Source organism: Miniopterus schreibersii (genome assembly GCF_964146895.1).
Source record: "Miniopterus schreibersii genome assembly, chromosome: 8".
NCBI lineage: Eukaryota > Metazoa > Chordata > Mammalia > Chiroptera > Miniopteridae > Miniopterus > Miniopterus schreibersii.
In genome coordinates, this window is record NC_138109.1 from 22,395,993 (window position 1) to 22,423,484 (window position 27,492).

General features: G+C 42.5%; 2 protein-coding genes across 2 annotated transcripts; both read left to right on the forward strand.

Annotated features, from left to right (window-relative positions):
• Window positions 1-231: 231 nt before the first annotated feature.
• On the forward strand, window positions 232-10,937 carry AKIRIN1 (akirin 1). Its single transcript, XM_081143908.1, has 5 exons — window positions 232-599; window positions 5,226-5,366; window positions 7,322-7,456; window positions 8,715-8,786; window positions 9,403-10,937. Exons 1-5 carry the CDS (start codon window positions 383-385, stop codon window positions 9,411-9,413), a joined length of 576 nt encoding a protein of 191 aa, XP_081000034.1. The 5' UTR covers window positions 232-382; the 3' UTR covers window positions 9,414-10,937.
• Window positions 10,938-16,854: 5,917 nt separating this feature from the next.
• On the forward strand, window positions 16,855-25,541 carry NDUFS5 (NADH:ubiquinone oxidoreductase subunit S5). The gene is made up of 4 exons (XM_081146102.1): window positions 16,855-17,101; window positions 20,359-20,496; window positions 22,030-22,247; window positions 25,318-25,541. The coding sequence occupies exons 3-4, from the start codon at window positions 22,032-22,034 to the stop codon at window positions 25,420-25,422; spliced, it is 321 nt and encodes a 106-aa protein (XP_081002228.1). The 5' UTR covers window positions 16,855-17,101; window positions 20,359-20,496; window positions 22,030-22,031; the 3' UTR covers window positions 25,423-25,541.
• Window positions 25,542-27,492: the final 1,951 nt, after the last annotated feature.

A 27,492-nucleotide genomic window follows, 5' to 3' on the forward strand; every position in this document is an offset into this window, starting at 1 on the left:
GAGCGGGGGTGGGGGTGGGGGTGGGGGTGGGGTGGGTGGGCCGGGGGTTAGGGAGGGTGATAGAACCCTGGGAGGGACAGAGGCGGGGGCCTTCCCTAGGTTGCTTGGAGACCGAGTTCTCCGCCCAGGCCGGCCCATTTCCTCAGCAGGGGGCGCCGCGGGCCGCCCTTGGCCGACGGGCCTCCCGGAGCGGCCCTCTTCCGGCTTCCCCCCCCGCCCGGCGGTGGCCAGGCCCGTGACGTCACAGGAGGCGGGACCAGCGCCGCTGCCGGGTGCTGGAGGCGCCATTGGAGCCGGCTTGGCTCGGGTGCTCCGCGGAGCAGGCGGAGGTTGGGCCGCAGTCACTCCCGCGTCCGCTCCTGCTCCCTGGCCCGTCAGCGGCATGGCTTGCGGGGCGACATTGAAGCGGCCCATGGAGTTCGAGGCGGCGCTGCTGAGCCCGGGCTCCCCGAAGCGGCGGCGCTGCGCCCCTCTGCCCGGCCCCACTCCGGGCCTCCGGCCACCGGACGCCGAGCCGCCGCCGCTTCAGATGCAGACCCCGCCGCCGACTCTTCAGCAGCCCGTCCCGCCCGGCAGCGAGCGGCGCCTTCCAACTCCCGGTAAGCTACGCTGCGGGCTTGGCAGGAAGCCAGGCCCTGGTACTTGGGGGTGGGGGTGGGGGGAAGGGTTATGGACACTAGGCTGATTTATCCACCGACCCCTTCTTTGCCCCGTGAAAAGGGAACTGGGGTGCCGCTGGGCCTGGTCGCTTCCGGGGATGGGAAACATCCGGGAGGGGTAGTGGGGCCACAGTGTCGGTTTTCGGTTTTCATGGAGCTGGAGAGCCAAGAGGGGTGGGCAGCCAGAGGAAGACGGGAATCTCCCTGGCCGCTCGGGGCCCTCCCTGTCCTCCCGGCCCCTCCTGCCTCCGCTGCCTGGGCCTGCACTGAGTCGCCCTGTAGATCCAGTGGGCCATGGAAAATTGGATTCTACTCACGAACCCGGCCTTGAGGGTGGGGGTTGGAGGCTGGTTACTGGGAAGGGGGCTGAGTGTGTGCTGTTCCGCACTGGACTGTAGCTTGTAGGGAGACCTGATTTCCAGAAGTCTTGAGGGACCAGAGGCCACCGCAGAAGTTACGGAATCCAATTTCAACCTGACTAATTCTAAGGGACTGGTCATGGTTTGTGTTTTTTTTCACCGTATGGCTATTGTCTTGTACCATATATGGCTTGAAATCGGTAGGTCGTTAACTAGAATTTGAAAGTCCTTAAACATACAGAGGTTCCAGAAGCAGGAATTCAGCTATCCGTAGCAGAGAGACTCGCCTTTAATAAGGGCATTGGCCAAGTAAAGGGAAAGCTGATGTGACGATAAAGTAAAAAAATAAAAAAACTAACCATTGTGTGGGAGTTGAGGGGAAAATGCATGGGAATTAATATTTAGCAGTTTTATAAGGGCTCCCGGAAATGAGGGGAGTCTCAAAACTGGACTTTGGCAAGTAATTTCTTTGTGTGTGTTTTTCTGTTTTTCGAGCATAAGCAAAACCTTGGAATTGCCATAAAATCATTCTTTCTTTACCCCTTTTCAGTTACCAGTATCTTTAGGCTTTATTTCCTCCTTTGCAATTCCACAATGCAGATTTCAGGCCCTCATCCTCTCCCACCAAGGTTCCTGCAGTTTCCAGCCAGGCTCTCCTATGTTCACCTCCTCTTCATTCTGGCATTCAAAGGATTTATCAACTGTAACCATATCTTACCTAATCGGTCTTTTATACATTTTTTACCAAACTATGCCTTTGTTCTTTCCTCCAGACCCGCTTGGCTGTGTCTGTATTCTTGCCTTCCATTATGGTATTTCCCCTTTATATTTGCTGACCCAAATACATTCATTTCCTTAAGTCTCCCATCCATTACCTGACTAACTCTGCCCCATGAGGAACTCTGTTGACTTTAAATTCCCAGACCACTTAATATTGCACTGAATGAGAATATTTGCAAAAGTTCTTTGTAAAGAGCCCTTCAGAAGCAGAGTGTGTAGATGCCCATTTGAAGTGATTTTTTTTCCTTCCACTGCTCCTACAGCTACCCAAGGATAGTCACATAATCTTTCTGGATCTCTTTTCAACAAAATAGAATACTTGCCCTATCTATCTTAATGGATATTATGTAAATGTCTTATTTCTTCCAATACTACTCTCTAGACTAATTTTATTGTAGTTCACATTACAGCAAATGCATAATAAGTGATTGCTGAATGTATTTGGAAGCCTAAATATGGCAGAATGCTATAATGGGGGGGGGGGTCACTATTTTTTTAATCTGAAAATTTAATCTTTGCATATAGATCATGCAAACTAGCTTCTTGGTCATATCTTATGTTAAAATATTTTGTTTAAAATATTCATTCGCAAAGATTGATCAGTTATGTTTTTTAATGCTTATTGGAATATGGTTCTGTTATGGACAAAACAAAGTATGACTGATTCATTATTGAATGCTTTGGTTTATGTGAAAGGTGTCCTCTGGACTAAAAAGGAAGAATGGCCCGGCTGGCGTGGTTCAGCAGTTGAGCATGGACCCATGATCTGTAAGATCGCAGTTTGGTTTGGGTCAGGGCATTGCGGGCTTGATCGCCAGTAGGGGGCGTGCAGGAGGCAGCTGATCAGTGACTCTCATCGTTGATGTTTCTCTCTCCTTTTCCCTTCTTCTCTCTGAAATCAGTAAAGTTGTTTGTTTGTTTTTTAAAGGAAGAATGGGGGAGGAAATATTAGTTGCTATACAAGTAGAAAGAATAAAGCCAACTAATAGAAAAATTAATGTAAAAATCAGTAACTTCACTCTGTAACATCCTAGTTATTTCAAGGGTTGTTATCTCAGAAATGATCTGAAACTATGTTTTTGCTTCATTTTAGAAAAAGATGTGTCTTAACACATTTTGTGGTGAAGGCCTATAAAATTAAACCTTTCATTGCTTAAATGAGTAAGATGGATGGATACCAGTTATGGAGGGGGGTTGCTGACCTCAGGGAGATATTTGTAAACATGGAGTGAGTCTAGTTGCAAAGCAATTAATTGATCATGACGTGGGGATTCTGGAATAATTTCCAGAATGAGGTAACATTTTAGCTGGGTCTGAAATGTTGGAAGGAGAGAGACAGCTCCATTTCAAGTGAAGCAAAATTGCTTGAGCAAAGGTCAGAAAACCCACAAATTAAGGAAAAGATAGTTTAATGCAACTGAGTTGTAGTGGGAGATGAAACTGGAAAAATAATGGACTTAGTCTGCTATAACCTAGAAGCACAACCTCAAATAATGGGAGACAAAGCTTAAAATTATCCATTGTTAAAAAGAAACTTGCATTTTTTGTAATAGGTTTTTATCGATTTTGAGAGAGGAAGGGAGAGGGGAAGAAAGAGAAACATGGATAGGCTGCCTCCTGCACACCCCGTACTGGGGATCCAGTCTGCAACCCGGGCATGTGCCCTGACCCAGAATTGAACCGTTGACCTCTCAGTGCATTGACAATGCTCAACCAACTGAGCCACACAGGCTGGGGCAGAAATTAGCCTTTTTTTTTTTTTTGATGCCTTGCCTCTCATATGTGGCCGCCTTGGGAAGAAAATCACATCTGCTTCCTTATTTTTGTCCTGTATGTACCATCTGTAGATTCTTTGATTTGCTAGTCCTTCTACCAGCCTCAAAATTGTACCTTTCCATTTGTTCACTTGGCCATGCAGGAGGCAGTCAGAGGTTTATCAAAGACCTTCTATTCTCATAAGCATTGTCCTAATAATTGTTCTTTCTTGTTTCAAGTTTTTGCAATTGCTTATAACCTTGTATTGAATCTGGCACATGTGTGCTTGGAGAATATACTTTAAAGATGAAGCAAAGATTTCATAAATTCAGGGATCTAAAATGTGAACTTCATAGCATTCTTAAAGGAAAGCTTTGCCAAATACTGCATTGTTTCAGTGTTTAGGCTGAGTGTTATGGAATTTAGCTATGTATGAAGCTACTTTGAATTCATGTCAGTTCCTGGGCATTATTAATATCTTTGATTTTTGATTCTCACAACTTCATTGGGCAGGCATTTAACATTTATATTGAACTAGGCTAAAGATTTTTTTTTAATGTATTTTTATTGATTTCAGAGAGAGGAAGGGAGAGGGGGAGAGAGATAGAATCAATGATGAGAAAGTCATTGATTGGCTGCCTCCCTCCTGCACGCCCCCTGCTGAGGATCGAGCCCGAAACCCGGGCATGTGCCCTGACCTGGAATGGAACCTCAATGATCTGGGTCATAGGTGGATGCTCAACTGCTAAGCCACACCAGCCGGGCTAAGCTAAAGATCTTGAATGACTTCCCAAGGTCATAGTCACAGCTAGGAAGAAGCAAATTGCATTGTTAACACATCCCCCTCCCCATTTAAAAAAATACAGCTTAGAGCAAAGTGTACATTAGAATAATGTGAGTTGGGGTGAGTGATATAATTTTCTGGTTTTTAGGAGGCTTTACTATCTGGAAAGTGAATATTCTACCACAAAAACAAAAAAACTTGAAAACCGCATCCTTCCAGATTCTATGTTGTCTCTAGGAGTGCACTTCAAGGTGGTTAGTGATTTGTGTGTCCTGGACTCCTTTTAATAGTGTTAAATTTGGTTTTTGATTATGTTGAGTCAGAATAGTAATCTGAATCCCACAAAATATAGAATTAAAAAAATATCTTCTAAGTCCTGTTCATGAATTCCAAGCAATAACTTTCAGGTCTCTCTCTGGCTATGAACATAATGGTGTCTGCTTTCCTCTTCCCTAAAGATCTTGAGTCCCAAACAGGACAAGAGTTTCATGTTAGAAGGCTTTGGGTGGTAAGAAACTCACCCCTAGTGCCCTAGTTTGTGAAATTGTGCAACTTAAAGGAGATAAAAATTAGTCCCCTATTAGGTGAAGGATTTGTTTTTTTTCTTTAAGTTACAGTTAATTCTACAGCAAACAGCAAATCTGGTCTTCCTTGTCACAGGAAACAAGCAAAGGGAATTGTCTGAGTGGCTTATGCCAAAATAACTGCTATTCTACATATCGTTGAAATAGTGACAGTAAGAGATCACACTTTGGGGGTTATAGGAGGAGTGCTTTATTCAGTATAAATATTTTTCTTGTTAATATTTGTAACATGGGGGAAGGACAAGAAGTTTGAAGAAATGACTCAAGATGAATGCTTAAATGTGTATTTTTTTTTTTAATTTAGAGCAAATTTTTCAGAACATAAAACAAGAATATAGTCGTTACCAGAGGTGGAGACATTTAGAAGTTGTTCTTAATCAGAATGAAGCTTGTACTTCAGAAAGTCAGCCTCACTGTTCAGCACTCACAGCACCTAGTTCTCCAGGTAAGTATGCTTTAATTGCACAGTCCATTTAAGAATTTGTAAATGGTACTTAAAATGATGGTTTCCTAATTTAGAATTGATTTCGTCTAAAGTAATAAAATTGGTAAAGTGTATGCATTGTATTACTACTTATAAATACTTTTAAAACCATGGAGTCATGAAGTTGGAAAAGACCTTAGGTTGATTTGATTGGGCTTCCATCCAGCCAATGCAACAGTACCCTCTATAACTGCATTGTCTAATACCATAGTCACTAGCCACATGTTGCTGTTTAATTTTAAATTAATAAAAATTTAATGAAGTTTTAACATTTAGTTTCTCACGCGCAGTAGCACATTTAAAGTGCTTAGTAGCCACATGTAGTTGTTGTATTAGCACAACTATAGGACATTTCTGTCATTGCAGAAAGTTGTGTGACAGCATTGCTCTATAACATTGACAGGTGGTTAGAGAGGATGTGTTCAAATAGAATCTCAGGGTTGGAGTGAATCTTTCAGGTCACATAGTTCCGCCACCAGTCTTGCCTGCCATATCCCTGCAGTCAACAGGCCAGCTCTTGAACATCTCCATAGGTGGTGAACTCTCTCTCCTTTAACAGTAGTTTATTTCCTCACAAAGTATTCTACTTCTTAATAGTTCTAAGGATTAAAAATACCTTGATTAAAAATTATCTCCTTGTTAAAAAAAAATTATCTCAGAACAAATTGGTGTTGCCCAGGAGAGATGGGATGGGGGCACTGCTTAATGGTTGAGGTGTTACTTTGGAGTAGTAGAAGTGTTTTGTAACTAGATAGAAGTGGTGGTTGTACAACATTGTGACTATACTAAATGCCACTGAATTGTTCAGTTTATGTCAGTTTCACCTCAAATAATTTTTTAAAAAATCCTTTTCTTATAACCCAAAGGTTTTGGCTCTGAAACAACACCTTTTCTAATTGCTCTTGTACATACATAAGAGATAGCCTTTCAATGGTTATAGCTAACAAGTCTCAACTTACTCTCAAGATTTTAGTAATATAATTTTGAAGTAATAGAATATGTTATAGGCAGAGAAACAAATACAAATCATAACTGGCTAGATGTTAAGCAAAAAATGATTTGTTTCAGTCTGTTGAATAGTTTTATAGACTAAGAGGGCCAGAGAAACAAATTCCAGGCTAAGCTTTGAAAAACAACTCAGAACTGGGCTCCCAATGGAGCTGCTTTTTAAAAATCATGATCAGGAAGTCAGTTTCCATGTTTTCTGGCTTTTCAGAGGATGTTTTGGTTCCTAACTACTATCTTACAAACCTTTCACTCTTGATTCAAAAGGAATCAAGGATGAGATGTGTAGTGACTAATTGTCTCCTTCATTCATACTTCAATGACTTTGCTAACTATTTTTTACATTGAGCAAGTCGCTTGGTTTCCTAAGTGTCAAACTTTTCTTATCAGAATCACCTGTGGAACTTAAAAGGTGCCGAAGCCCTACCCCAGAATTAAATCAGAATGTATATATATATTCTTTGTTAATTCCACAGATAATTATGATGCACCGCCTTGGTTAAACATAGGTCTAGGTGATCTCCAAGGATCTGGGTAGCTCTCATGCAGTGAATCTACTTTTCCTAACCCAGACTGGAGGCTTTATATCAGCTTTAAACTTTTTGTTCTTGACCAAATGAGCATTGAGTATGGGCTCTGATTGTTATGGCATCAGAACTTTTTTTGTATGCTGATGAGCTAGCATACCTTAATACATGTTGTTCCTCCTCCTTCTCAATTTATCTTTGTCCTTGCTTTGTAAAAACAAATTTCAGAAACTCAGAGAATTTTGCGGAAATGTTCCATGTAAATTAGTGAAAAATATCATTTTTATGAACAATTTTTATACCTAAGTCTGTTTGCATGAAGTTATTAATTCTGAACCTTAGAACTAGAATTTATTATGTAAACTAGATTTGTCTTTTGTCCAGGTTCCTCCTGGATGAAGAAGGACCAGCCCACCTTTACTCTCCGACAAGTTGGAATAATATGTGAGCGTCTCTTAAAAGACTATGAAGATAAAATTCGGGAGGAGTATGAGCAAATCCTCAATACCAAACTAGCAGGTAGGCTGATGGTAGTGACTATGCCATTGTTAATAAGGTTCAGTAAGGATTAACCCCAGTTAAGTAAATAATAATTTAGGAGTAGGACATCATGCAAGAAAGCTTAATGAATTGTGAGTATTAAATTATTCCCTTTGGTGATTATTTCATTTATATATTATATGGAAGGACTTTTCATTTATATTTCTGAAACAAGATAAACCAGGCTTTTCTTCTGATAATTTTTCATGTGAGCAAAGGCATTGAGTAGGCTGTTTGGGCTAGCTGACCTGTAAACAGGTGGTTGGGATAGTGCTAATCATCAGTAGGTGACTGGGAGGTGTGGAGTATAGTCAACATAATCAGACTTCCTGGTGGGAGTCACTTAGTGGGTGTGGGAAGTGAAGCATTCCTGTGATTTGTAGGTACATTAAAGTTTGGAAAGCACAGCTTAGGCAAGAACAAAGGGAGTAATTCATGGTGGCAACAAGTTAGAGCCTTTGGTGAAAGGAAGGGACCTGAATCAGGAATAGAAAGTACCTGTTAAGTGAAAGAGGATGATGCTGTGATGAGAGAGGGTTTAGGCACCAACTTCTTCCTGTGACAGTATTGTTTCCTAATTTGGTGACCTATACCACATGCCTCAGAATGTAAATAGGTCTGCTTTAAATTGAGAACTGTTGGGTTAGCAACAAAATTAAATGGATTTCTTTATAGTAGAGCTTCTTTAATATACTAATAATATATATTATCAGAAGAAACTAGTATATCGTTCTCCTTTCCTACCACCACCCCAAAACTGTTCAGACCAGCTGGCTCTAAGGTACTACTGTGAAATAGTCTACAATTAGGTAGTATGGAATTTTCTCTTAGCTTTCTAGCCATCCCACCTTTTTCACTCAATATGTATGTTGAACTTTATAGCAAGGATAGAATGCAGCAAAGGGCTTCAAGCTTCATGTCCTATAGAAGATATCCTAAAATTTGCTGGGGTAGTAGTGAGCATATCTATATGTCTTAGGAAGCCATTAGTAGGGGATAGAGTTACAGCAGGGACAAGATTATTAGGAAAATGTTACAGGTGATCATTGATCAAATCCAGGAGTCAGGATTTGGCTCTGGCATCTAAGAGGAAGTAACAGATCTCAGAGTGACTGTTATAAGGAGGACCTGAGAATGGATAATTTAAACTGGGAAGCTAGATGTGATCCTGACACTGATTCTTAAAAAATTGGAGGAGAGTTTCCGGGGATAGTATATACTGTCTTTCCCCTCACAGAACAATATGAATCTTTTGTGAAATTCACACATGATCAGATTATGCGACGATACGGGACAAGGCCCACAAGCTGTAAGTACTGCCAAGTTTTCTTTGAATTTCCCAACTTCCAAGAGTGAAATTTTAAAACTGAGTACCTTGTCTCCCAAGAGCAAAAAGCCCTTATGAAGTAAAATAATAGCTGTCATTTAAAGAATACTTACATGGCCAGCAGCATGCTAAGCCCTTTTGATCCTTTGAAGTTTATTTCATCCACAAGAACCCTGTGAGAGAAGAACTATTGTTTGCCCCATTGTACAGGTAAGGGTAGCACTTAGAGAATTTAATTTGTCCAAGCTCATGTAGCTAGTGGTTCAGCCAAGATTGAAACCTAGGTAGTCTAACGCCAGTGCCAATTTGTTAATTTATGAAGATTAATTTCTTAGGCTAACTTGTCAAGAGTGTGGTGAGAATTTCTTAATTCTAAACATCTTGCAACTACCAGTTACTCAAAACATAAATTATAATAACTATATATCTACAGAACCTGACTCAGGTTACTTAAATTCTTGAGAATTTAGGACCTTTTAAATGGTGACTCATATTCTTCATGCAATTTATCACATTTACCATTAATTGTTATTTAAAAAGCACAATGCTGTCTTTTTTAGTATTTTTACACATTTTTGTTTTTATTCCTAATTTATAGATGTGTCCTGAAGCTTTCTTGCATATCTGGGTACCAGGTTTGACCTCAAGAGATGGCTGCTGTGCACTTTTTGCAACTGGTTTGATATCACATTTCAGCTCCAACTTTGCATCCTGAGAACACTTAAAAGGTTTCTGCAGGTCCATTTTATACAACTTGAAAGACCTTAAAACTTTCTGGTTGCCACAAGCATATCTTTCTTTTCTGCTCATCCAATAAACAGCTGTGCCCTACTGTGATAAATTTTCCCAACAAAATACCTGGAGCAGCAGTTTAGCAAAATATGCCCTCAGTGGCACTCAACAAATGGAGTTTCCCCAAGCACAGTTCTGTAAGAAGTGTGTGTGAGAGTGTGTGTATATGTGTGTATGTGTATTTTAAGTTATTATTTGTATTGTGCAAATTTTTTTGATCTTGGGGATTCTGGCTGTGAATTTGATGCACGACAATTATGGTTAAAAACATTTGCTTGATCTACAGAAGGTCACGAATGTTTTGTGACCATATAAGTTTTAACAGTGGGTTGTTTTATGTGTAGGTATTATTGTTAAATACAGGGACTGTTTTCAGGCACAGAATATGAATCATATGTTAGGATGGACATTAGATGTGATTATGATGACATAGCAAAGGTCTGTGGTCCTAGGTCTATAAATGCGCAGTGAGGAATTAGAACGAACTGGAGACAGGCCATTTGACACATGGACTCTGCCTAGCCGTGTTGGAAAGATACTTTGACTCCAAGCCTTAAAATACCCATGTGGAGTCTGTGCTCACCTCATTCACACAAAGATCTCCCTGGACACTGAACCTCTAAAAAGAAAAAGTTTCCCGGGAACAGGAGCATCAGGGTTTACTTGGGAGCCTAGAACAGGTGAGCACGGGGCTGGGTCAGGCCCCGGCAGTACTGCTGCTTGGGAGGAGCCACTTCACCTTTGTATCAGTTATTACAAATAGATTTGGATCCTTTGGTCAGGTTCTCCCAAATTCTTTTAAGAGGTGTCCATGTTCAACTGCTTGAGCTTTGTTTTGGCAACCCCCTGCCCAAAGTTGCTTACAGACTGTTCTTCACCTTGTTTCCAAGGCTGAGGAACAGAAAGTTAGCCTCTATTTTGAGGAGGTGGAAGTTAAGTATACATTTATTTTTTACTGTGACTTGTTCAGGACCACATTTTACAAAATGCCTTGTTTCATTTATTATTGTTTCTGGAAAGGAAAGTTCTATTAAAATTGTTTTAGTTTGAATATAGAATAGTTTTTTTAATTACAGCTTATTTTGGAAAATCTGAGTGTAATTAAAATGTATGCCAATACCTTCCAGAGTAAGGTAATATTCAGAGACAGTTCTGATCAAATGGCTTAGAGAAATTTGTGGAATATTCACATTGGAAGATTCCTTATTAATGAATGTCTTTGACTTAAATCTAACCAAAAACTGCAACGTTATTCTTTGTACATTTTCATTATATAGTGTTAACAAGCTTAGTTGCAAACAAATAAAATACTTAAGCTATTTGTTTACCTTGCCTTCTTAATACTGTGATGGTGTTTATTAATTAAAATAATTTATGCGAGGCTGCTATAACCATTTCCCCAGTTCAACATTACATTTAAGAATTACAGACTTTTTTTTTTAAAGCCCAACAGTGATCTTTTGAGAATTAAAAGAATTATTTTACTTCATATTTGAAGGGCAATTTGTTTCATCTCCTCTTTTTCCAGGGTAAGTCACTTGTTCCTGGAAGAGGAACATAGCAGTGGCAGTAATGGGAGTGGCCTTACAGTGGGATAGCCACACCAGAACAAGGGAAGGGCAGCTGTGGGGGCCATCAGAAGTCCTAAAGGATGGACCAGGAATAGGGAACACTGCCTCACTGAAGTCTTGTTACAGAATCAGTGTGATATTCTCAGGATTGCGAGTGTCGGCTCCATTTCTACTAAATAGCGTCTGGCTGGGAAGTAGAGTAAGTTTCTATAAGGAAAATGACAGGCTGTTGTATTATGATATGGTTGCTTTTTGGGACCACATGGCTGGGTTTTAGGATCTCCTCTAAAGGGACTAGACCTGTTTGTTTAGTGTTTATCCAGAGAAAAGACAGATCCTAGGACAGAAAATGGGGACCTGTAAGGTAGGCCTTAGACTAGCAAAAGGAGTTTTTCTCTAGACCTTGAGTTATAGAACTTGAACTTAGGGGCATTTTCAGGTAGGAAAGTATCTTTGTCCCATGAGGATAGGTCAAGGCCCAGGAAAGAAGAAAACCTACAGAAACCTATAAGAATGGGCCAGGACCTGTGGTCTCAGAGCAGCCATATCTAATGAGTTAGTTTAATTGTATTTGTTATTCTCTTTAAGTCTTAAGCTTAAGGACAATGAAAGGAGTAAGTGTCCTTGTCTAGGTTAGAGGAGTCCAGGGGAGATCAAAGTTCTGAGGCAATGATGATTGTTAAGAGCTTCCCAGGAGAACATCAGGGGATATGAGAATCTGGGCCAGGTTCCACACATGGTGAATCTTCTCTGCCCACCAGGAATGATCAGTGGGCTAATATTGTAGTTAAAGGAATGGCCTTTGGTGTTTGTAGCCCTAGAGTTAGTCTGCTCTGCCACTATTTTACTATGTGAACCTTGCCAAATTACTGAACTTTCTGAGCCGTAGTTTTCTTATCTGTAAAACGAGTTAATTGTACGTGCATCGTTGGATTTTGTTTTAAAATGCAAGATTAAATTAATCCATGTCAAGAAAGTATTTAGCACAGCTTGGGATATAGAATATGCACTTGGATATGTTATAGGAGGTTTCTTTACAGTGGTCTTCATCAGCTCTGAAGACCAAAATCTTCCTTTCTGCAGCCGTGATTCTCAACTTTCCAGTATGAAGAGCCCTTTGTTAACATCAAAATTCCACATTCTCTTACTAGAATTTGTACTTTTTAAGTGTTTGACTAAGAGAACAATAAAAGATGAATGACAAATGAATTCAATGATGCCTTTCAGTGAATCTGTATTTTGTTATTCACTAAATCAAGGGCCAGCAAACTGGCCTGTTTTTGTAAATAAAGTTTTATTTGAGCACCGCCACACATATTCATTTGCATCTGGCTACTTTCACACTCCAGAAACGGGGACAGTATGGGCCACATAGTTGAAAATATGCCTCGGCCCTTTACAGAAACGTTTCTGAGCCCCTTTACTGTAGCATGGATATGCATTTGAAAAACTCACAGGCAAGGCGAACAACATGCATCACGGACTGGTGGGCAGGTCCTAACTTACTATTCCTAGGGGAGGCTGAGGTATGGTGAAGAAACCCTCTACTTACAAGTGAAAACTCACTGATTGCCAAAGTGAGGTACAGGAAAAGCTAATGAACTTTTCAGAGCAATGATTCTCAAGGATGGGGACAGGGAGTATACTATTAGTGAGGGGAAAGGCTTAGAATGACTAGTTATTTTATCTTTGGCATATTTAATTTTGAAATTTTAGATACAAAAGTGGGTTATGAGAATTTCATGTTTATCAGAACTTACATGGGCTTAAAGATAGTCTGTTAAATACTGTTCTCAAGAACAGTGATTTCTTTACTGTTGTGATTCTTTCCTTGAAAATGGCTTCAGAGAGTGCTACAGTCTTCTATAGCTGCAGTTAAGTGACCTTGGATATGGTTTGACACCTTCAGGAAGAAAGGAATGTGTTTACCTAGGGAAAGAGCTCCAGCTACCCACCCCAATCCACACTTGCAAATAAATATTTAGCACTTCATTGGAGGGAGGGTATGATCATTTTGTCTAAAATTTCAGTACCTGAAGTCTTCATGAGTCACTTGTTTTTACTGATTGTTGTTTATAGTGCCTTGTCTCTCTTCATGCTAGGGTATCTGTGAGCTGGACAATAGATTTGAAAAATTATTTGTAGAAATAAACAGCACAAGGATAAGGCATCTACCTCTAGAAAGGATTTTTTGTTGCCTGTGCCTGAGACTATTTCCAAACTTCCTTAATTCAGATTGAAGGCTGGAGGTTCCTGGATCATCCAGATGGCACTCAACCAGGTGTCCAGTCCATGTGAAGACTGTTTACTTTCGTTTCACCTGCATCTTGAAAGTGGAACACTTTGGAATCCCGGCTTAAGGTGTCTATGGTGGGAGTTCCCACCTTCAGCTGGCCTCGGGTTTTGGGTTTTGTCCCCTTCGGTCCATGAGGCTTCTGAAAGTGCAGCTCAGGCTTTTTTCAGATTGGTAAATGCCTTAAAGGAAAGAGCAGCTTTGAGTTCTAGTCTCTGGGTTCTCGTCTAGATTTTGGCTCAGTAATTGCTCATTACCTACTTAACCTTTTTATGCTTTTAAGAAAATTATATTGCAACTGCTTTTTAGCAGTAGGTTGGTCGAAATTTCCTGGTGCTCAATTTCTAGACATGAAATTTCCTATGTACTTCTTGCTTATCAGAGCTTTGGTTGGTGAAGGCTATTAACCTAGCTTGGTACCCAATATTGCCTTCATGTTAATGGGAGAAAAGTTGGGAAAGACACGTTAGTATTGGCGTTTAGTGTTTTTCAATCGTCCGGCAAGCATCGCTGCCGTCTTCTGAATTCTTTAATTGTGGAAGACAGGTATTTGAGTTTCAAAAGCCCAGTAAGTTATGTAAGTGACCCTAGTCTATTTCTTATGTCCCCAGTACCTGACTTGGAAGTAACATAAATATTTAGTTAATTGTATTTTGACCCCTGAGAAGCGAGCGCACTCTAGCAAGGTCCATGAGCAGGTAAGATAAAAGCTGCTAAGCGTTGCATGAATGGTACAGGTAGTGGACCAAGGAAAAGAGATGGCTTCGTTTGGGGAGGTAGAGTTGGAGTAAGGTTTCAAAAGGAATAGGGCTCAGGCAAAGTAGGAACTGGGATTTGAAACGAGCAAACGCTAGTGGTGGGAAATCATGTGTGCAGGCACAACGTTCTCGCTTAGCCAGAGTAGAAGACTTAGGTAGATCCAGGGAAGAGAACTTGAAGCGTGGTAGTAGGGGCTAGATAAGGAAGGGCATTGACATTTAGGAATTTGGCCCTTAATCTGTGGGAATCTGAAGAGTTTTGGGGAAACAAATTCAGGGTAAATACAGGACAGAAGGTCAAATGCCAAACTGGAGACAGGTTGACCAGGAAAGAGCCTCTTGGTCCAGTCAGATAATGGAGGCCTGCACTTTGCTTGGGAAGGATGATAAAATGTGGCTCAGGCTTTGCCTGTCTGAAGAGCATGGCCCTTGAAGAATCTTCCTAGTCTCACCTTCCCTCTTCCCATAGGCACACTTTCAAAGATCCTTTTTGTTTTGGTGTGGCTTGTTTTTGCTCCTCAATCCAGCTCAATTCTATAGCTGCTGCTGCTGCTATAGATTTTCTTAAATCCACCTATTCTTTGATTTTTTTAAAAAGGTATGTTTTTATTGATTTCAGAGGGAGAGAGAGAGAGACAAACATCAGTGACAGAGTTGTCATTGATCGGCTGCCTCCTGCATGCTCCCTACCGGGGATGGAGCCCACAATCTGGGCATATGCCCTGACTGGGAATCAAACCGCGACCTCCTGGGGGGTCGATGTTCAACCACTGAACCACACCAGCTGGGCTCCACCTATTTTTATTTTTTTTAATATATCTTTTGATTTCAGAGAGAGGAAAGGAGAGGGAGAGAGAGAGAGAGAGAAACATCAGTGATGAGAGAGTCATCATTGATCGGCTGCCTCTTGCACGCCCCCAACTGGGGATCGAGCCCGCAACCCAGGCACGTGCCCTGACCTGGAATCAAACTGTGATCTCCTGGATCCTAGGTCGATTCTCAACCGCTGAGCCATGCCTGACCGGGCTCCACCTATTCTTAAAGGCACTTGTTTGCTCCTGCATGAATTATTTAAAATTCTCCCTTTCCAGCTGTCCTCGGGACCAACCAGCCCATTATTTTTTATGGTGCTCCTATTGTTCCTCTGCTGGGAATTAAATCCTTTCTCACTTGACAAATGCCTATTTAAGCGGCAGTTGTCTTTTTGCTCCCTTGCTCATGGCAGTTACTTATTCATTTGATGTTTATCGTGCACCTACCATTTGCCAAGTACTGTTCTGGGCTCTAGGACTGTATCACTGAGGTGGACAAATAAGGTTCCTGCTCTTGTGGTAGTTTCATTCGTGTGAAGCAAGACAGGCAAACTAGTAAACAACTTTGCCTGTCTTGCTTGATTGAAAACTGTTTGAAGAAAACAGAATGGTAATGATAGTAACTAGATGCCTAAATTGGGTTGTAAGGAAGGCCTTTCTGAGGTGTACTACTTATACTCCATTTTATGCCTTTCTAAAGCTGTATAATGCATTTATGTGTCTACTTGATAAACTCACTATACTGCGGTCTTAATAGCACCTTGAGCTATTATCTCTCTGTCCTTGGTTCCTAAATGGTAAGTGAATAAATGAATTATGTGACTGTTCCTCTCCTTTTCCGGTCATCAGTGCACTACCTGAAACTCCCTTAACTCTCCGAACAAGTAATTTTAAGCCTTTCGCGGGTTGTCTCTGCAGCCAGGGTAAGAGATGCAATCCTTACCCTGGGGAAGCTCATGGTCTATAAACAAGCATTTATAAAACTTGCTTTGATAAGTGTTCTGTGCATCAGAGAGCAGAGTGTTTCCTGAGGAAGGCCACTCAGCTGCCCTGGCAGGTTCCCTCCAGGTAGTTTAATTACCCTGGTCTGTACTCAGGAAGGCTGACTCACTAATAAAGCTGTATTTGTCTATAAAACCAGACTCCAGTGTGTTAATTTATGATGAGAAACATGTCAGGTGCAGTAGATTGCCCCATTGGCTTTAACTGTGTTTTCTTCATGAAATCATACTCCTTGGGAAGCCTAATTAAAGTCAAGAATGAGGGGAGTTAATTCCAGGGATGGGATGTGTACCGTCACTAGGTACCTCCGCCACCATGAGCCCGGCACAGCCTTCCTCCTCAGTTTGCTTCAGCGGTTCCTGGTCCTGTTGCATCTTCAACTTGATACTTTCTCTAACCCCAAGTGGGACTCACTCTGTAGTTTAAATGGTCACTCTTATTTGCATTATAGTCCAGGCCTTGGCACCCCTTTCTTTTTGGGTTACTTTGCTGATTGGCTTTGTTGCCTCTTCTCTTACAGCTCCTGGCTTGCGGGTGAGAGTAGGGGGAGTTCCCACGCTCACTCTCTTCCCCCACATGTGCTGGGGCCCACAGGCTACCAGATCATTCAGATCTGTGTGGCAGCGGTTTCAGATACAGGCCCAAAGCTCCCGACGTGCTAAATTACAGGTGCCTGTCTTGGGAGGGTGGTGGGAAAGCCTGTCTCCGGTAGGACTGAGGGGTGTGTAACCACCTGCAGGTCGAGGGCAGCACCCTGTGGACGGAGACGGGACTTCGCCCGCGCGCACGCAGCAGCTGAGGCCAGTTTTCTGAGGTGGAAATGGGGCCCTTACATTAGGTCATGGAGCCAGCTTTTATGCCCTGCGATGGGAACGAGGCTACGTCTGGGAAAAACAGGCCGTGGGGAGGGCCCGGTCCTGTTCCTTCCGGTCTCGGAGCCTCGGTTTCCCGAATGCAAAATGGAGGAAGCGACACCTCGGGCTCACCTCCCTGCGCATAAACCCGTTCACTTCGCGGTACAGTCGCACTGCCACGCAGCCAGGGGTCCACGAAACAAGGCAGCGAGAAGGTAAGTGGGGGTGGGGGTGAGGAACAGAAAGGGGCGACACGGAGCCCCTAGCGAGCGTTACATCACTTGTGACGTAAGCACAGCGCGCGACCCCAGCGGCCACGTGGCCCCAAGCCCGGCGCAGGCCCAGTGCTGCTGCGCGGTGGCCGGGTGGCACTTCTTATTCGCAGTAGTGGAGGACCGGTCGCCGCCATCTTGCACGCCCGCGCTGACACGGCCGTGTGCACGGTCCCGTGGACGGGTAGGCGAGTCAGCAGTTAGCAAGGTCTGTAATAGGCGCGTCCGGGGCCGCCGGGACCTCAAGAAAGGCCTCCTACACGCCCGAGGAATTCGGGAACCCTTTACCAGAAAATGGCGGGGTGTACAGTCCGGGTGGGAGACAGCAGGGAGGTGGCCGTGAGCGGTGGTAGGATCGTTCCAGACAAGAACCTGCTCCTGCAGTTTGGAAGTATGAGAGCAATTCTGGGTGGCTGAGAACACAAGGAGGTTGGCTAGGGGCTGGTAAGCAGTGGGACCTGAGAACTTAGAAGTGGGAAGAAGTCGGATCATGAAGGGTCTTGATGCCAAACCCCAAAATTTGGACCTTTTCTTGAATACACTGGCACCTCAAACACAGCCCACGCAGTATGAATGACCGCCTCCTTTGTGTTCTCTCGTCTGGTTCATCTTTGTTTGATCACTTGCCACGGCATTCTGTGTCTTACACCCCCACCCCCACCCCCGAGCTCAGCAAGGTCCATGCCGTGGGATAAAAGCGTTTTTTGAATGATCGGATTGAGTTTTAGAAAAGCAACCAAAATGAAGAAGGGAGAAAGGCTGGATGTAAAGAGCCATCGTAGTTCAAAGTAAATTGGTTTCCCCGACCTCCAGTTCCCCCTCCAATCAAGGGTTGAAATTGGGCAGCATAAAGGCTATTTCCTGGGCTTTGTTTGGCCAGTACTTTTTAAAAAATTCGTTGCCCCAAATTTTAAAAGTGGGAGGTTTCACATTTAAACAATAACAAAAGATTTCTGGCTTCTCTTAAAAAATAGGAAGATTTGACCATTTGGGGCCCTGATTCTCTCCACAGCAATAGGATGGAGCTGAGTATCTCCTGCTGCCTGTAGACAGGACAGACTTATGCCCTCCAGTCATATTCCCCACCACTGCTTCCCATCAGTCAAACTGAGGCCGAGGCCAAGCCCAGCCGGGCGTGGCTCAGCGGTTGAGCCTGGACCTAGGATCCAAGAGATCAGGGTTGGGTTCCCGGTCAGGGCACATGCGGGGGTTGCCCCCTCCATCCCCAGTCGAGGGGCATGCAGAAGGCAGCTGGTCAATGGCTCTCATCATTGATGTTTTTCTCTCTCTCCCTCTCCCTTCCTCTGTCTGAAGTCAATAAAGATATATTTAAAAAACAAACAAACAAACTGAGGCCAAGTCCAGTTTCCATTTATCATGGTGCTTTTCTTTTCCTTATAGTGAGCTCTGTTTGGACTTAAAGGCATCTGTGTTGCCCATCTTTGTACTTACCTATCCTGCCTGCTATCTGAGAAGTGATACAATGAAATTAGTATTTTAGGAAGATTAGTCAGTGAAAAAGAGATTGTCATGAGGAGCTGGGAGGCAAAAAGGAAAAAATAAAATTGGAAACTTGTGGAAGGAATATTTGAGAGAACTTGGGCAGTAATTAAATATTGGATGAAAGGTGAGGAGAAGGCAAAATACAACTTCAGTTTCCTGCCTGAATGGCTGGGAAGGTGATATCGCCACCATAAATTAGAAAGGGGGAGAAATGCAAAGGGTGGTAGTGATCAATACCTTGCTACCTCTAGTATTTTGTGGGCAAGGGCTATGAGTTAACAATTCCATAAGCCCCCAGTATTCTGCTGGGCATGCATTAGGTGCTCAGGAAATTCTAGTTGAATTGAAACTCTTATGTGATGGGGAAAGAGAATTGGAATGCTTGAATAAAACCAGTAATTTTGGGACCTTAGGAATTGTCTCCAGAGTGGGTGGTTCTGGAGTTTAGGGGTACTTAACTCCTTTTGGGGAAAAACCTATGCAAAAGTCCTGAAATAGATCAGGAATTTGGCATGCAAAAATGGAGATGGGGTAGAAATGGTGTCATTCCTGGGAAAAGAATAAAAAAGAAAAATCAAAGATACTGGATGGTAGCACTTTTCCTGGAATACACTGAAACAAGCTCTTGGTTGGAGCATTAGGCAGGGACTTTGGACAGTGAGGCTGGGAACGTTTGGAAGGCTGGACTTGTATAAACGTTTTTGAGAGCACATCACTTAAAAGCAAAAATTTTCAGCCCAAACCCCAAATAAATATTTATGTACAAGGTATTTATATATACCACTGCAGTGATTTTATGCACTTTATAAACATTTACACAAAAAATTAGAAATTTAAAAAAGATTAGATAAACAGAAGTATTCTTGTATTTTCGTCCCACACCCTCAATGTATCATATCACACACACCCTATGGTACCCACACATACACACCACTTTGGAGGCCCTCTGTAGTGAAAGGGAGCCACTGGAGATTCTGAAACAGAGGAAGACATGGACTTCGTCAACTTTTCCAAATCAGTAAACTTTAGAAGCTGAGACATCAAAGAACTGAGATTGCCTTAGAATGCTTTCCATGGTCCAGGAACAGCCTCAGTGCTTTACACGTAATTTAATCCCCAAAGCAACCCTACGCTGTAGATACTATTTCCTTTTAAAAATAATCATTTTTTTAAACTGATCTTAGAAGAGAGGGAGAGATCACTTTGTTGTTACACGTATTTATGCATTCGTTGGTTGATTCTTGTACATGCCCTGAGGGAGAATGGAACCCAAAACCTTGGTTTGGGGGGACAATGCTCCCAACTGAGCTACTCAGACAGGGCAGTACTTTAACCTTAATTTGAGGAAACGGAGGTTAAGTGAGGTTAGGAAACTTTCCCAGGGTCACACAGAAGCTGCGGAGCAACCCACCTAGAGCGGGTCTACACAGTCCATGAGCTTAACCACTACTGCAGTGGCGGAGGGGACACTTTTTTCTCTCGTGTGGCCTTGGTCAAGTACCTCACAAATCAAAGCTGTCGTGAGAGTGCTTGCTATAGTGCCCGGAGGCAGCAGGGGCACAGTAACCGCTGGGCCGTCTCTAACGCGGCTCTCTAGGGAACATCAGCTGCTCCTGGGTCTGTATCTCCAGAAGTCCTGGCGCACAGCCGCGCAAGCGCAGGTCGATAAGCTTGGTTCCTATGGTTTCCGGATCCAGACGGCGGAAGGAAAGTCTGCTCCGGGCGTCGTGCTGCAAACGTCGCGCTGCGGGCGTCCTTTGCGGCAGGTCTCCGCGTCGCCTTCAGTCCATTACCTGCGGCCACCAAACAGACAAGGGCACCGCGGCGGCAGGACGGTAGGGCCTGCGAATGTCCGCGGCGCAATTTAGCTTAAGGAATTTCCTTCCGAGATTTCTTTAACAAATTTCCTCTTGGCTTGCTGGGTGTCCGTTCTCTCTGACTCGACCTCTGGGCGTGTTTTCCGCTTTCCCAGGCCCCTTCGCCCACGCAGCCAATGTCATCGAACCCTGTAGACCGCACCTCTCTCGGTCCTCCTTACAGGCTGAGATTTCTTCCGGACTAATGCTTTGGCCTTCTGGCTCTTAACCCGAAGCCCACGCTCATTTTCTCGGCTTACAAGTTCCTGCGTGATTGCGGCCCTGCCCACCCCTTCAGCCCATTTCGTTCTTCCCGACATGCACTCTGCGCTCTAGCCACGTCTGGGTCCTCAGTGTCCCCTCAGACATAGCCAGCACCTCCGGCTGTAGCTCGTGCAGTGCCCTACAGGAATACTCTGCCCGCTGACCTTCACTTGGCAAACTCAACCCATCCAAAAAGGCATTCGCAAGTCTCTTGGGCAGAATTGGTGCTTCCGTCTTCGAGCTCTTAAACCCTGTTGTGTACCTTCCTTTGGGTTCCCAATTCGCTGTGTATCTGTATTCTCGTACTTAACATTGCAGCTGCTTCTTTCCCCCCATTCCAGTGGCTGGAACGTTATTAATTAGTAAATGACTTAAAGAATGGATAGGAAATTATAAAAATAAATGCACCTTTAGATCTACCATTCATACATAACTGCATGGCCTTTTGTTGTGTGTGCTTTCTTCCAGTCTTCTTTTGCAGACAGTTTTTCTTTAGCATTATTGTAGTACTTTCCTTTATTTGACATTAAAATGTATGTCCCATGTATATTATCTTTTTTCCCCTGAATATCTATCATATTCTAAGTAGAAACTGGATTTAATTATCCATTTAAGTTGTTTGAAATTAATCTTTTTTTTTTTTTTTTTTTTTTAACCAAACTATTACTGAATCCCTACCTAGCTCCCGTTCTCACTGCATTCATTGTTCAGTAGGGAAGACATTCAAGTAAATAGTCCATTATAGTGGCATACAAAGTACTCCTATGGGAAGTTGAGAATGATATGTTAAGATAAAGAAGGGACACCAGTTTCAGGATAGCTTCTCTGGGAAGGTGTCATCTAAGTTGATATGGATAGAAATATGTGAAGAAATGTTTCTGTGCTTATGCTTTTCTGTGTTTTGGTTTTTTTTCAGTATTCAGATCTGACTCAAAGAATTGAGATCATTAAGGCAAAACATAAACACTTTTTGACTTTTGATAAGAAAGATTTATCAATATAAAGAGAACTTTTATACACTTTTTATTTCTAGTTCTCTTTTCCTTGGGTTTTGTGAAAGCACAGAAATTGTTCAACTACCAAAATTGGGAGAATCTGTCTAATGAAAAAGTTTGGTGAGAGGAAGTTGGGAGAATAGTGTAAAATATCTTTCTAGAGGGCTATGTATCATAATAATCTCATTTTTCTTAGAAATTTCTTACTTGACTTTACTTTTATGACATACCATTTTTTTATCTTTCATTTCAGCCATGCCTTTCTTTGATATACAGAAAAGGCTGGGCATTGACCTAGACCGCTGGATGACAATCCAAAGTGCTGAACAGCCTCACAAGATTCCATCTCGGTGCCATGCTTTTGAAAAAGAATGGATAGAATGTTCGCATGGAATTGGTGCTATCCGAGCAGAGAAAGAGTGCAAGATAGAGTACGAAGATTTTGTAGAATGCCTGCTTCGGCAGAAAACGGTGAGGAAGTGATGGAGATGGGAACTGAGTTGCTTGCTTAATTCTTTGGGGGCTACTTTTCAGTGCATATAATTGGTCATTGGGCAGTGACTTACCCGGTGCGAACTGGCAAGACTTTTGTGGTGAAACACTTCTACTTAGGCACCATGTCAAGGAAGTTAAATGCCTTCAGATCTGAGGAGGACCTGTTGTTCCTCAGTGTTCTTCCTCATCTTCTCATAGGTTTTCCTTAGTATCGTACCTTGCCGTAGCCATCAGTTTAGAAATTACATGCCCGTGTCTGTTTCTATTTTTGTAGCAGGCCATAAAGCAAAGAATATAAACCTGTTGTGGATGTTTGTGAAAATCTTTCAGATTCATTGAGTCCTCATTGGGAGGGAGGTTAAAATCCGGAAGGTCTGTTGCATTGAGGCTGATACAACAGCCTCTGAAACACTTACACTCTGGGGAGGCAGGGGATTCATGAGATTGCTCGAGGTGAGCCTAGTCAAAGTTGCCGAGGGACAGGGCTTGTTCACACATGGTGTCTCGGTCCAGAAGAGTTGGGTGAGTTCCTAATGTTCAGGGCCCTGTTCTCCCTTAAAGAAGAAATCTTTGGGTGTGGGCTATTGTTTTGCCTATTTCTGTGCTCCAGATATAACAAATAGGAATATTTTTATTATTCGTAATTTCTTGGAGTTCGGAGAGACAATTTAGATTTTCAGTCAAATTTTATCACAAATTTATCAAAATTTTTACATTTCTTTTAACATTTGCTGTTAGCATTTGGTTAAAGTGAAGCCAACTTGGAAGGAATGAGAGGGTGTGAGGTCATAATTTTGTATTGGTCTCTGCAGGAACATTGATCATTAAGTGAGTAATAGTATAGTGTAGTCTGTATCGTAAGACAATGGTAGGTCGGTCGTGTTGGCCACCTACCCACTAGCTAGTTCACAGCATGTCTTCCCTTTTTGCAGACCCCTATTATTCCTTGCTCAGCTTAACACTTGACTCACTGCGGAAAATTTACACCAAGAGGAGGCAGCATGGTGAGGTAGAAAGAACATTGGATTGGGAGTTAGAAGAACTGGATTTTGATGTGGTTCTGCCATCACTAGTTTTGTGACTTCAGGCAAGTCACTTCTTGGTTTCCTTATCTGTAAATATCAAAGAGTTGCCCCAAGGTCACTTCCTCATCCTCTGAATTTAGGAATAAATATGTTACTGTTTTAGAGGTCACCCCAAATAACTAGATCCTTCCCCCTAGGCAAAGAAGCTAGTGATTCAGGGCATTAGAATCAAGCACTGTTCTAAGTGCCTACCATGTAATAGTGCATTTATTTCTCACAACAATCTTGTGAGTTGCTTTACTGTTATTTCCCCTACTACATAATTAAAAACTTGAGGCAAGGAAAAATTAAGGCCATTGCCTAAGGTCATATAGCTAGTAAGTGGTGTAACTGGGATTTGAACCTGGCAATGCTGGCTCCACAGCCTGTGCTTATTAGATTCACAACACTAAGTGGTGATTGGCTCTAGTTCAGAGAGAGATTTAATCCATGGTATTATGATAGCTCAACCATGACTTGTCCTCTGTTGGGAAACTCTTTCATAGAGAAATGTTAAGAATGTAGTCTTTTAAAAATTGTTAAAGTTTATGTCAGTATTTAGTATACCTAGAGTTTTCTACTGAAGTTATATCGTAATTCTTTAAAATTAATGGGATGTTTAACTGAATATACTAACTCTTCATGCTTTTGTGACAACTTCGTCATTCACTAAAAAAATATTTATCGGATCATCTATTTTATCAAGAACTATTCTAGACACTAGGAATATAGCAGTAAGCAAAACAGCAAAAAGTCCCTGTCCTAATGGAGCTTATATGGTGGGGAGGGGAGCAGAAAATTAACAAACGAGTTAAAAAGTTAAAAAATAGTGTTTCGGGTGTTGATAAGTGCAGTGGGGGAAATAAATAGGAAAAGAACAAAGCACTGGGCATGGGAGCTAAGTGGATGTTCAGAGAAGAGTTCAGCAACAGGTGACATTTGAGCAGAGACTTAGAGAAAGTGAGCCAAGTGGATACGAGGGGAGAACACGCTCTGCTGAAGAACCAGCAAGTTCAGACGCCCTGAGCTGGGTCAGAGAGAGCTAGGGGAGGGTGTTAAGACTTAAATTTGGAGTGGTAGGCCTCTGTCATTATGAGGAAGGATTCAGTTTTTTCTCTCAGTAAGATGGGAAGCCATTGAGTTTTGAGCAGACGAATAATGCAGTCATGGTTAGTGAGTGTATTTTCTATGTCAAAGAATCCATGTGACTTACGGCTCTCACACAGTCTTGTATAGGATGACTCATTGGCTAGGAATGGCCTTCCTGAGAAGAGGCAAAACTCAGGGCTCAACAGTGATTAGTAGCTGAATATTGGGTCTTAATTTCAGTGTGGTAAAAAGAGACCTTATATTGGCTATTCTTTTTCATTCATACCCAGCAAACAGTCACCAGCAGCAGTGCCACTTTCACATAGAGAGGCCAGGAATATATAAGCTATGAGATGATCTCAGCTTTTAATATTTTTAAAGATTTTAGTATGCACAAGTACATGCCTTAAAGGTTTTTGACCTGTATGTTTTTGTCACTGTTTTTGTAAAATCTGTATTCCTATATATATTAGGAATGTTTTAGTTACTAGATTTCAAGGAGATACTATTGTATATACCAGAAGTTTATTTGTTAAAAGCTTGGGAAATTATTTTAAGTTAGCTTTTAAGACAGGTTTCATCTCAGAGGCCCTCTAGGATGGAAAGCTTCTATAATTTAAAAATGAAACCAATTTTCCTTCTGTTTCTCCAGCCCTCACTTTCTGATGCATATCTCCCCGTAGTTTTGTATGTAGGTATGTATATATTTTAGAGAGAGAGAAACATTGATTTCGTTGTTCCACTTATTTATGCATCCATTGGTTGATATTTGTTTGTGCCCTCACTGGGGATTGAATCTACAACCTGATTGGTATTCCAGGACAATGCTCTAGCCAGTTGAGCTACCCAGCCAGGGCCTCCCCCTAGTTTTAAATACTTTTTTCCTTTGACAGATGAAACGTCTGAGTGCGATCTTGAGACAGCGGGATAAACTAATCAAGGAGGGGAAGTACACGCCTCCACCACACCACATGGGCAAGGAGGATCCTAGGCCCTGAGCAGAGCAGCGGCCGATGGCTGGAAGCTGATTTTCATGTTTGCTCTTCTCCACTGGAAAGTTTATGTACTGACAACCTCTTTGTGAATGTGTCTAAAAATAAAGGATTGCTCCATCCTATTTGTTCTGTTTTCTCTTGGATCATACTTTTCTATAATAAGATTGCAACCTATTTTTTAAGTTTGGAAAAATGCCTCCTTCTATGCCTTAAAAATTTGCATCTAGGGAATAATAAGCTTAATGTATATGAGGTATTTCAAATATGGTAACTCATTTAAGAAGTTGCAGTGTTCTTTAGTGCTTTGATTCTGGTTATTTTCCATAAAGCACAGACTTGGGCTGGGAGGGAGAGGCAGCAAAAACTGATTGTGTGTTTACTGTAAGGTCTGTGAAGTCTAACTTTAAAGGTAAGAAAATGCCACATTCAGATAACAGTTTTGAAGAAGCAATGCCATTGTTCCCATTTGCTATCTTACACCAGTGGTATAGAGTACTTCTAACTGGCATGCTTAGCAACATGCTTTTAAAAGAAAAATCTGAATATAGAAGGGATCCCTCTGAGGGATCGCCGGGAAAAACACAAAAGGCTGGACCTGGGTTTTTTAGGAAGCACGTGTTGGCCCCGCAGTTTCAGACTTGAAGGAAGAAGGGAGAGTAGTAGAGACCAATGCAAGGGCACAGACTTCGCCTAGAATAGTGGTAGTAAAAATGCAGAGGGGATGGAAGGGAGGCACCCTTAGAGATAAAGTCCCTGCACTGCTAAGGGAGGGCAGCCCTGAGGCCCCCCTCCTGGAGTCAGTCAAAATGGCGTTCAGTCCCCCACCACACTCCCCAGCCTACGCATCTGGAGCACTCACTCAATTCCAGTGACCATTCTAATTCCTGGGATTGGCATTGTCACTTATAGACCACAGAGATTTGAGCAGAAACTATCAGGCCAGGATTACTTGTCTATAATCTGCATATCGTTGTTGAGGTCTCTGCCAGACCTCTCTGAAGACTAGAGCAACCCTGGACTTCTGTGGCTCCCACTGCCTGGGCAATGCCTCCAGCCAAGAAAGAGACAGGGAGAACTCAATTCTACAAAATCTCACTTGGAGCTACAAGTTAGTAGTCATGTCACTTGCAACATAACATCAAGCATTTCAAACCCAATCTCGTTGAAGTCACCTTGGGCACATTACCCTTTCTGAGCTGCAGTGTCTTCAGTTGCAAAGTAGAGTCACACACATACACACACACACATATTTAACCCAGAACTACTTTGCATATAATAGGTACTAGATAAATGATAGCTGCTGCTGCTTCTCATTATTATTGTTACCACTATTGTCTATGCCTCTTGAAGGGTCTCTTTAAGTTGTGTTTCCTCTTAGCCTGATGCCAGTGCTCTTTTTTCCTTATCGTGTGGAGGGCCAGACACATGGCACTGTGGCCAAGGAGAGTGACGATGTCTTAGGCCATACACAGCTGTGAGATGTATTGAGCTGGGGCTGTTGTTGACAAACCAAATTGTTTTTTCTTTTATCTCCAGAAACAGCACATAAGGGAAGCCAAGGCTCTGCAGGAAGCCCATGCCTGCTGTCAGTTGTTGAGTTGTGCTTTATCCAAACAGAGCGAGAGATTGCTCAACATTCTCAGCTCTGGTCAGAAGACTGGAGGTGATGAGCTGGGGACACGGAGAGGTAAGGACTCAGGCAACAGATCAGCATCTCTCTCTTGATAGTTCCCTCTCTGGAGGAAACCAGAATGCACTGGGTCAAAGAGGCCAGGTGGCTTATTAAGCCTCATGTTCTTGAAAAGGGGTCAGTGAACTCAACAATTTGAAAACATCTGCCTTAAGATGACTTTGCCTCCACACTGGAGCTGACAGGTTTGGACACTGAAATGGCAGAGCTCACCAGGTTAGCAGAACTACTTGTTTGAATCCATGGTGAGAAATAGATCATTTTCAGGTCTCTCCTTAGAACTATTGAAACTTCCACATTTCTGGGATCACCAATCTGATTGGAGCTACCACCACAGCATTCTTTGCTCTTTTAGAACACAAAGCTACCTCCCCTTGGGGCTT